This window comes from Penicillium crustosum (genome assembly GCF_028827405.1).
Source record: "Penicillium crustosum strain IBT 35664 chromosome Unknown utg000003l_segment0_segment0, whole genome shotgun sequence".
NCBI lineage: Eukaryota > Fungi > Ascomycota > Eurotiomycetes > Eurotiales > Aspergillaceae > Penicillium > Penicillium crustosum.
This window is the reverse complement of record NW_026623124.1, coordinates 2,659,340-2,670,331: the sequence shown is the minus strand read 5'-3', so window position 1 is coordinate 2,670,331 and position 10,992 is coordinate 2,659,340. Positions and strand designations below refer to the sequence as shown.

Genomic DNA, 10,992 nt, shown 5'->3' with positions numbered 1-10,992 from the left:
AGGCATGCGGGCCCTTTGGGTTTTTGATTTCGATTTATCACTTTTTATCTTCATCTACAAGTATTTTTGTTTCTCTTTTGCTTTGCTTGATTTCCAGACATCAGAATTTTTAAAAAAAACATCCCTCAACGCATAGAAGAAGGGAGGAAAAGGCCCCGCCAAGTTCCCTCATTTTCATTTGATTCATCTAAGTATGCCTCGACGGTCATCTCGGCCTGATCCTGCGTCGCCTGAAGCGCCTATGGCGTCAAAGCGACGCGCTTCAGCCAGACTGTCCGCCGCCGAACCGGGGGTCAAACGGGTCAAGTCAAACGTCGACCTGTCCCTCCGCCAGGCAAAGTCTACGACCAGCAAGAGCAAGTACTTTGAGCCAGAAGACTCCGACGAGCCTGACTCAGAGTCCGATGCCTCTTCGGGGGAATCCGCTGGCTCTGTGTATGAGGAAGCAAAGGAGGGATCCCCCACCGACGAAGCGGAGCCGGAAGAACTCTCCGACACCGACGAGGACGCCAAGAAGAAACCCAACGTGAGAGGAAAGCAACGACAGAGTACCAACAGCGAAAGCGACCCTGTGAAGGGCAAGGAGCTCTGGCGCGAAGGTGTCAGAGTGGGCCTGGAGCCCGGGCAAGAAGTTATCATTGCAAAGCCCAAGGCCCGAGACGCAGGGAAGACCCCGTACCAGGATGAGACGCTGCACCCCAATACCAAGCTGTTTTTGATCGATATAGCTAGCAACAATGACCGCCAATGGCTCAAAGGTAGGAAGCGCACACATACCCCGGTTATCGACTTGCTGGCTGATTTGCGCAGCGCATGATCCGGATTATCGCGCAGCAAAAAAGGACTTCGAGACATTCGTTGACTCCCTCACACCGAAGATTGCGGAGGTAGACGCTACCGTCCCCGAACTTCCTGTGAAGGACCTGGTAGGCTTGCGAATACTCCCTTTTTTGTGGTTTGTCCCGCTCACAAACTTTCGCTCCAGATTTTCCGCATCCACAGGGATGTTCGCTTCAGCAAGAATCCACTTCCGTACAAGGTAGGCTACCTTCTCCGAGTCCCTGTCGCTGTGGCCTGTCGCATGTGTGCGTATGTGGCGGGTGGGCGTGTGGTACTGTGTGCTCGTTAGTGGTGCTTGTGCTGACTCCAGATGTATAGACGCATTTCTCTGCTGCCTGGTAAGTGTCAATATTCAATGCCCCTGTTTTCTTTTGAAGAGAAAAGTCACTGAATATGGTCGAGGTCGAGAACTGGTAAGAAGGGCCCGTACGCAGCGTACTATGTCCACTTCCAGCCAGGCTCTTGTTTTGTTGGTAGGTTGTCCCCCAGCTGGTTCCCACCGTAGCCATCGCTATCTTGCCTTTCATTGTGTGATCTTCATCCCTTGCGGCTAATACCACGCTATGTATAGGCGGCGGGCTGTGGAACCCTGAGTCAGAGCCACTTGCACTGCTTCGGGAGGACATCGACGATAACTCGGCTGTCTTGAAGGGGATACTCCGGGCGCCGGAGATGCGTCGTGAGTTTCTGAAGGGAGCGTCCGACGATGACGATGCGGTTGTGGACGCTTTTACGCATCACAATAGGGAGTCTGCTCTCAAGACAAAACCAAAGGTAAGAAGCTTTCGGTCCTCTATTTCTCACCCCAATGTGAAGTATGTTGTCTATTGAGACAGACTTTACTCCTTCCCATTATCATCATGTGCTTCGGTTGCATTGTCAGCTGTTTGTTTATTATTTATGAGCTGGGACGCGAAGGTCTTCCGAGGCAGGGGGCACAAGGTTCACAATCGAGGTTGCATCCATCGTCCGACCGGGATTGATCTTGAAAACGGAATCTACTTCCATCTTCATGAGTGCCATCTTCAAGGCTTGATTCTCAGGTGGCAATGGCCTCATGAGCCTCATGAGATCATGGAGATCAGATCTTTCTCCTTGGTCGGGCTGCTGGGTGCGACCACGGCTCCTCACCCGGCCAGCGACGAAGGAAACCTGGTACATGACGATTCGAGAGAATCCAAGAGTTCCAGGCGTTCCAAATGCTTCATGTGCTTCAAGCCATCAAATGAAAGAGATGTGGAAGGCACGCGCACGGTGATACGGGAAAAGCCAACCCGTGTTTTTAGGCCAAATTTCCCGCAACGCAACCATGGAACCCAGGAAAGCAATTTCCAAGGTTCGCCATCTCAATTGGGGAATCGACTTGCTGGAATGGGATTTATTCTCACGCCGTCGAGTTTGGTTCCATGGTTCACACTCGCGCCAGGCTCCACGTCTGATCCATGGGATTTCCAACCTTGGAAGGTTACTGCTGACACACCTTCTAGGGTTACGAGGCAGATAACAAGAACATCAAATTACTTCGACTACGCAGTTTCACTATTGGAAAGCCCATTCCAGATGATGAACTCACTGGAGATGATGCTCAGGAGAAGATTGCTACTTTGGTTGGGGTCATGGAGCCTTTCGTAAGCCCTTTTCCAATCTATTGATTCCCTTTCCCGCCGGTTTTCTCCCCCTCTTAACTAGTCTGCTTTCCCTTCTGAGCTAGCCACTTTGGCGGTGTTAGCCGTCCCTTTTACCCACCCAAATCAGCACTGTGTCACTATCGTTGTTGGGGGGCTTTTTTTTTTTTTTTTTTCTTGTTTTTTTTTTTCTGTCCTTCCCGCTTTCACAAGATAGGGTGTTCAGACAATAACCTTCATGTTGTATACTTGTATTGCTGACCGCTGACCGCTTCTCATTTCTCAAACAGGTGACGTATCTCAACAGTGTAGTGATGCCCGATCAGTGACATGATTGGGGAGTGTCACCCGCGTCTATTTGGATTTGGCATCATTGGACGAGAGGGGAAGAGAGATCAATCTGTTCCGGTTTGCCTTTGACATTTTACTCCTAGGGGGGTGTGTGTGTGTGGTATGAGAGTTGTGGTATGAAGTTGTTCGTATTTGTTACCGATGAATTTCTCTCATTTTATTTTTCTCATTCAACATCTGCCTTAGCTCGGGTCTTTTGTCTTGCTACTCCTCGACTTGAAACCGGGATCCCATCCCCCACCTTGCCGCCTCCTGCACATAGCTTCTTTTGTCGGTCCCCGCCGCGTTTCCTGGGTTTCTACTGCAGGCCTAACACTGGCGCGGGGCCAAATAACGTACCTAACGCTTGCTCTGCAGTCATATCACCTCTAGTCACTACACACTGCATAAGCCTACAGTACGCGGGCAACGTTCCAAATTGAGACATTACTACTGCTTTTCCCCTCAACGTGACACATATTCTAGACACTTCGACGCAATCCTTCTACCCGTGTCAGCACCCAATGGCCGTGAAGCCCCTCGCATGTAATATGCAGTTTAACCTTTTTGCAATCTACCACTCCTCTCAGACCAAAACTTGAATGTACGACATAGTTGGGCAAACAAAAGAACACAGAAAATTTACAAATTAAATGAAACAACCAGTTGACGCGCATGATATCGCCACCGCAAGCGCCCGCGTTCGGCCCGTTGTCGGGCATGCCCGCTAGGCTAAACTTGGGCCTGCAGGCAATGTGGATTGAGGCCCGGATAGTTTTACTCCGCCGTCCCAGATTTTGGACTTTAAGATGAGCACCTTCCTTCTCTGGAATGGACTCCATTTATTTGACTGGATGGTATTGTTTTGTTTCTTCGTACGGAGTAGTGCATCCTGCATGTGTTTGGTACGCATTGCGGAGTTTGGATTCTCGGTCAACACCGTTCATTTTGGTCATTTGGGCATTTTGGGCAGGGTCCACGGGTATCGGTCTAGCATGTCTTAGTGGTCATGTATCAACTCGACACTCTGCTCTCTGCGATGCAGATAATTGGGCAGCTGTATCTCGGGCTGTGTTCTGTATAACAGTATATTTATTGCCATAGGTCTTCACATATGAAAAGAATATTGATCTCCCCACTAGTATCGGGAACTGGGCCCCGAAGAACCCCAGTCATATTGTTGATTGCACGTCGCAAAGAGATCCTCAATTGTATTCGATAAATCGATATGAAGACGTATAAAATTATACGCACAGAGAGTGAGTTCATACATGGAGGTTGTAAACGCTTGGAACACGAATGCCAAAGGTGGCAGTAGCCTTGGGAAAGTCACAATGTACACAAAGACTAGAATATACGAAAGTATTGCGATATATAAATTGTTTCTTTGATTTCCTCCAGGATATCGAGAGCTATGAGCTTGTGCTTCACAACCACCATGGGTCTATAATCCATCTCTGTAAGCACCCGTGCTAATTATTCTCATCAATACCCCCTAGGTATACTTCCCGGATCAAAATCTGTATTCAATTCATATCGAATATTCTATTGGATCGGAGTTTGTAGGTATAGACTTAATGTTAAGCGTTTAGGGTAGAAATAATCACATGTTAATTTGTCTTGTTTGCTCAGCCATGGTGCATCGACAGGCATGATGCTCGTCGACCTAGAATGGCCAATCAATTCAAACCCAGGAATCAAGGTAAAAGCCTGGGCGTGCGGGGATCGACCTTTAAAACCTTGAGAGAGTCGGTCAATTTTATGAGGCACCTGCAGTTGTAGGTTGGTGATACCGATGCCCTAACTGCATTTGTATGCAGATCACACAGCACATAATTCAATCTAACCAAAAACACCTAACTAGTTTCAAATGCGAAAAGTCAAAGGCAAGCCCAAAGAAGCAAAAGGTACTTGAAAAAGCAAAAAAAGAGAATCGGTTAAGCCGCACATTAATTACATATGTCAAAGTCACTAGCTCCACGCACGATCCCGAGAAACCACTTGGCAAGCGGCATCCAGAAAAAGCAAGGTGAGATTGACTCGCTTTGTCTCCCGAATGGCGCCCGAATAGAGTTGAGGAGGTCTAGCGTGCAGCATGGGGGTCCCAACTTTGGTCTCACTTGTGTGACTGACAAGATATACAACTAAGATTGGGAAGCACCAATCAGATACGAGCATTACGCGAATCGCATAGGGAAAAAAAAATAACAAACTTGTTAAATCCAAAGAGAGATAGAAGGAAAGAGTAAGGAAAGATCAAAGGGTCCGCTAATAATGACTTGCCGATCTCACATATACTTTCTAGGATCAGGTAGTCATCAGGCATCTCTCATCACACGACCTGCACGTTCGAGTTCGTTGTACACCGACTTTGAAAGCACTGCCTCGTTCCGGCTGAGTGCAGCAAAAGACCCTCGCCACGTCAGATCCCCAAGCACAGACCTTGGCCTCCGTATTATTTTGTATCCATTACTATATTGGTCCATATGGTGTTCCCGTGACTGTAATGGCATGCGGGCTGCGCCTATTAGTGCCCGACCCGTCTCCATCCTTGCTGATAGACGCGCTCCCGTGTGGGTAAAAGAGGGGTTATAGCTAATAGAAACCTTAGAATTGTCATGAACACTACCTAGGTAGGAAAATTTAAAAAAGAAATTAAGTGATTCCAATATTTTACACCAAATGCAAAGTTGAGACTAGAAAAAGTACAAAATATTATATATTCTGAATAATAATAAAAATTTACGACGGAACGTCGCAGCCTGCAAAAAGGCCCGGTCGGAATGGGTCCCCCTAGCGTTGGGCTTTCAGTTTCGACAAGTAGCGCTCAGTCCCTGTCGGAAGGGCTAGTTTTGAGGACAGTTAGCGCGTCTCCAGTACAAACGGCATCGAGTGGCCAGCATCTTTGGATCGGGTGGATCTTAGAGAGTCTCCGGAGAGTACGCTAGAGTAGAGGGACAAAGCTGAACAGGCCACGCCTGAGAGTGGGGAACGGAAAGACGCGGACGGCAATGCAGTCGATTGGGTTCGAAAAACGTGGCCTGAAAGGATTGTCGTATCTTGGTACTCCATTTTACGCCGTTTTACTCCGTATTACCTAGAAGGCACTATATTTATGAAAACGGAAGTCTCAACCGAACACTACATATTTCTACCTATTTTTAGTAGTATTTCTATACCCATATCATGCATATATAATCATCTAATACAGCTACGTAGATATTCTCTGAGATGATAGACTAGAAAATATATGTGTTATTGAGACGCAGACAAATACTGTACTGTAACAGCGAAGGTATTTTTGCCAGATGGCACACATGCATAGATCGGCGGGAAGGCCGGAGCGGCCCGTGGGACAAGTACCCCGAAACCTGATTGATTAATCCTGCGCAATAGTACTCGTATTATTACAATTTACTCGATACAGATATTATTCAATCCATGGTTACGAGAGTGGGTTTGTTTTCTTTTCTCCGTCGCTCTGACTGTCTGCTATTATTCATATTATATCTCAACCCCACAATCCCTGTATATTGTAGATTACTTGGGCTGAAAACTTCACCAGGGATTGGCGGTGACGGGGGCGTCCGCTAAATAGCCCCCCCCGTACAACGTGGTTGTGGCTCTTGGACAAGGAACCCGCCCTGTCAGCGCAGCGCTAATGCAGGTTACCTTGGCTCATTATGGGCTTTCCGGATCCAGTGCTACAGCCCTGGGAACTTAGGGTACTCCACCCCCCTTCGTTCTCTCTCTCTCTTTCCCTCCAAAGCCTGGTTCGTTTCAGTCATAGAAAGAAAGGGATCCGCTCTCGCCACATTTCTTCGCAGAAACTTCGTGCCATACTTCCATACCCAATTTTTGTCCTCCTATGGATGCTCCATTCGTGTTGAAGAGTGGCGAGTGGTCTGGCTGAACCCCACTCCCTCAGCTGAAGTCTGATCGCCACACTTTCACCGCTTGAATTTTTCTTTCATAGTACCTACGTGCAGTAGTTCCATGTGCTTTGATGACTAGGTGGTCCTGGTTAAGGCAAGAAACACCACAATAATGTGCATAATAATATCATTAAATGGTTGGATTTTAAAAAATAAAAAATAAAAATAAAAATACAATTCAACCAACCCCGATATGCATGGGAATGTGTCGCCCCGACCCGAGCCCATCGCCATGGAAAATGATCCTGGTTCCGCGGGGCCGGTTGCGGTTGTGCGACTACGGTCCGAGGCGGTCGTTCGTCCATGGACGGGTTACGCAGCAAGGGTCACTCGGAGGAATTGACGTGCATGGATTGATCCATGCAAATGAGAGGTCACCTGCCACATTATTGATGATGTCAACTTTGACAGTTGAAAATAATCTTTCCGATCATGTAGAGCTATTTCTATTATTTTATAGGTACTCCGTATATTGTTCGGTAACACTGTCGAGTGGCAAAAACGTGGAAAGTTACTCTCGGGCGCTACTGCTAGTTGAAAAAAATCAAAATCAAAATACAAAATACAAAATAAAACTAGGAAATAAAAGCGGTCGCCGTTCTCGGCTTCATATGTAGTAACGGAAATCTGGTACCCTAAATTCAAATCCATGGTTCAAAGACTTGTCTCCCATGTTTCACTTGACGAAATGAAATCGTATGGTAAGGTCATGCTACTCGATGTATTAATGCATGTCTTCGAGCTGGACACACAAATTTGTTACATAAAATCCGTCCACGGGCGTATAGATACACTGTACAGTAATCCCCCCTCCATGTCTATGGGTCACTGGCGCCGCTTTAGCCCGCGCTGCCCGGGCTCCACCCCGTTCTCTAAAAATTCCCCTGTGCTTTTCCAATCAAATAATTCATTTCCTTTTATTTCCTTTATTCTCTGCTCATTCCGATCTGAGCTTCTTTTTCTTCTTCCCTTCTCTGCTTATCTTGTCGTGGGGTTTTTCACTTTCTAATTACCTGCTCACGTCATAATCACCGAGGCTCTCTTTTTTTTTTTTTCTGTTTTTTTCTTTTTTTTTCTCCTTCTGCTTCCCTATTTCCTATTTCCTTTTTCTGTTTGTTCTTTTTGGGATCTTCCTGCATCTGCCCTTCTTCCCCTTCCCCTGCGTGACTGCGCTATGCTCACTTTGTCCGTGTGATTCGATCTCCCTTTTTCAATAACTCGACGTCAGATCCCTGCATCCTTGACTCATCTCGTCTTACTCTTCCCCCAACAATACAAATGTCGGGCAATCCCAACGATCACGACCCTAATCGTCAGGGTGATTTAAATCGCCAGGATCCTCGAGACCCAAGAGATTCAAGAGATCCTAGGGACCCTAGAGCCACCCAGTGGAACAATCCGGATGATCAGGCTTCCTACCCAGTATGTGCTGTCTTAGAGGCAGTTTACAGCGCTGTGACTTTGCGGTGGCTCCGGTTGCTGATAGCTTCATAGTATCCGCCGACTTCCTACCCTCCGCCACCTGACCAGGATCGTGCCTACCAATATCCCCCTCCCGCACAATACGCGCCATCGCAGTATCCCCCTCCTCCGCAGTACGCCCCATCACAATATCCCCCGGCACAGTATCCGGATCCAAGATATCCGCATCCGCAAGCCATGAACGCTATTCACGGAGCGCAAGATCCCTACCGCCTCCCACCTCCGCCGGGTCCTTATCGCGCCGATGCATATGGACCTCAAGCAGGACAAGGGCCTTACCAGGCAGCAGCTCCGCGACAGCGGACGGCCATTGCATGCCGGTACTGTCGACGCCGAAAGGTACGGGGGAGATCTCTACCTATCTACGAGTTACCACGCGCTAATTTTTTGCCCGATAGATTCGTTGCTCGGGATTCGAGACCTCGGCAGATGGACGATGCAGCAACTGCGTTCGATTCAACCAAGACTGCATGTTCACTCCGGTCTCTTCACAAACCCAAGCCTTTGTGCCCGCGCACACCGCCTACCCTCATCTACGACCTGGACAGAATGGACCAGGACCAGGGGGCCGTGGTGGGCCACCTGTCCTGTACGGCGCTCACGGACAGCCTCTGCCTCCTCAACAGCAGCCACAAGGCCCCGAGACCACCTTGCCGCCGCCTCAAGGGATGTACTATCAGAACGGACGACCTCCCATGGACGGTGCCCCGCTTCCCCTTGCGTCAACTATGCCCGATCCGGTAAGGCCGCCATTCCCCCTCTGGTAAGAGGGAGACAGGGAGAGAGATCTGAGCTGATGTTTTGATGCGCAGAGACACCGACGAGGCTCCAACTCGGGATTTGAATACCCAGATCCAACCAATCTGGCTCCCGTGACACCCGCTGGGTCTGCCCCAGGATACCAAACTCACACTACACCTAGCCCTTACGCATATCCCCCTCCGCCTGCCCACGATCGACGCACCTCGCCGCCATCGGCTTATAACTACGATGCACGCCCCTCCTCCTCACCTCACGGCTCGCCCTTCCCACCTATGCAGGCCCACCAGGCGCCTATGACTCCACACCAGACCAGTGTGCCCCCAGTTTCGGCTCAACAGGGCAGCGCGCCACTCAAGTCAAGTGGGACCCCTCAGCCAGGGGGTGTGACGCCGCCGCCAACCTCTACTCCCGGTGGCTCGCAACGAGGTGGATTGAACGTGCGCGATATGCTGAACCCCGGTGATTCTCAAGGCCGCTCCAGCACCGATAGCGACATGCTCAATGCGTTGAATCGCCGAGGCCCGCAATAGTAATTCTTATGTTGCTATTCGATATCCTAGTGGAAACTAGGAGGCGCATGAAGAATGCGATGCGGGGCCGTTAAGGAATGAGGACCATTCGGAATGGACCGTGTGCTGGCCACACGATCCGAGAGCCATGTGTCGGGTGCTAGAATTTGGAAAGAAGATTTTGAGGTCTCGTCGGACCGTTGTGGGACCGACATTAGGCCACAAGGGGAGTTTCGGAATGATATTCCAGACAATGACGAGTACCTAGACGATGAACGCGACAAGAACGTCACTCTATGATCTTTTACAAGATCACAAAACGCGAACCCACGAGTTTCACGAGCACGAATTTGAACTTGATACTGAGACTTCCAGACTTATGGGCTCTGGTTTTATCGGCATATGAATTTTTTACTTCCATATCTTTTTTTTCTTTTTGACCTTTCTCGGCTTCGGTATCTCAATAATCGCAACTCCAATACTTTGATTTGCTCAGAAAGTGGTTTGGCATGGTTTCCAGGGTGCAGTTCATGTGCTGGTTTCAATTGGTTCAACCCACATCTCATGAGGGTCTAGCATGAATGCATTCTGGACTATTACCATGAGATCACACTCCGGCTATTTTTCCCGTGGAGTTCATTTCCTATGGGGCCGCAGACATTGTTCGCATTGTTATTTGAATTTCGGGTGGCTGTCTGTTTTTTGTTTTTTTTTGGCAATTTGTCTCGTTTTGCACTTGTCGCGTTTTTGCAGTGTTGTCGGCTTTTGTGCTTTCCTCGGGTTTTTCATTCCATTTTACATTATTGGGAAGGCATTCGTCTATTTACTACCCTTTCACATCTTCTATGATGTATGTGTGGCCATCTGTTTTTCGCCTACGCGACTAAAAGACGTGGGTCGGCTGTGTCATCTTTTCCCTTTGCCTTGATTATTCTCGTCGGAACTGTTTTGATCTTTTGATATTTGTTTCTGATCTTCGTATCGTTGTCTGTCTTTTCGTTATCAAGTATCTGCTTATACTTATATCCGGAGGTTGTTTGATCACTCTTTCTGCTATTCAGTTATTGCCGCATGCTAATTCCATTTTCCGTTGGGATCTTGTATCTCTGAGCGCTTTCTGATGAAATTCTATGATGCGAATTATACCGAGTATTTCTCCCTAGCTCTACAGATCCAACAGATCAGATCCGGTCCGGTCCGGGGCATTCTTGGTCTTCCCTTTATTCCGAGGCATTTCCCTTGCTTGCCACTTATCCTCTCTTATCGAGAGTGGAGAGTGTAGAGGGGTCGGATAGTTTCTCGGTAAGATAGCGGGACTATTGACTTTATACTTTGTCCCTGTGAAGGGGGAATCTTGGCTGCATAATGGAGCTCGAGTATTGCATCCTTTCCATGCTACATCATGCACCTATCCCATCCAGCGTGTCGCTTAGATCACATATGTGCGTATATGCAATGTAGATCGGGTATGGGCAGACGCACCTATGTAGGCGCCTACGTGATGACCTA

At 48.4% G+C, this 10,992-nt stretch overlaps 2 protein-coding genes across 2 annotated transcripts; both read left to right on the top strand.

Annotated features, from left to right (window-relative positions):
- Positions 1–193: 193 nt before the first annotated feature.
- On the top strand, positions 194–2,492 carry N7487_008074 (DUF2461 domain-containing protein; the record flags this gene model as incomplete). Its single annotated transcript, XM_056875804.1, has 6 exons — positions 194–758; positions 811–926; positions 986–1,089; positions 1,159–1,178; positions 1,412–1,614; positions 2,328–2,492. 6 exons carry the CDS (start codon positions 194–196, stop codon positions 2,490–2,492), a joined length of 1,173 nt encoding a protein of 390 aa, XP_056727992.1.
- Positions 2,493–7,796: 5,304 nt separating this feature from the next.
- N7487_008073 (Zn(II)2Cys6 transcription factor domain-containing protein) lies at positions 7,797–10,180 on the top strand. Its single transcript, XM_056875803.1, has 4 exons — positions 7,797–8,152; positions 8,225–8,551; positions 8,611–8,952; positions 9,025–10,180. The coding sequence occupies exons 1-4, from the start codon at positions 8,009–8,011 to the stop codon at positions 9,502–9,504; spliced, it is 1,293 nt and encodes a 430-aa protein (XP_056727991.1). The 5' UTR covers positions 7,797–8,008; the 3' UTR covers positions 9,505–10,180.
- The last annotated feature ends 812 nt before the right edge of the window (positions 10,181–10,992 follow it).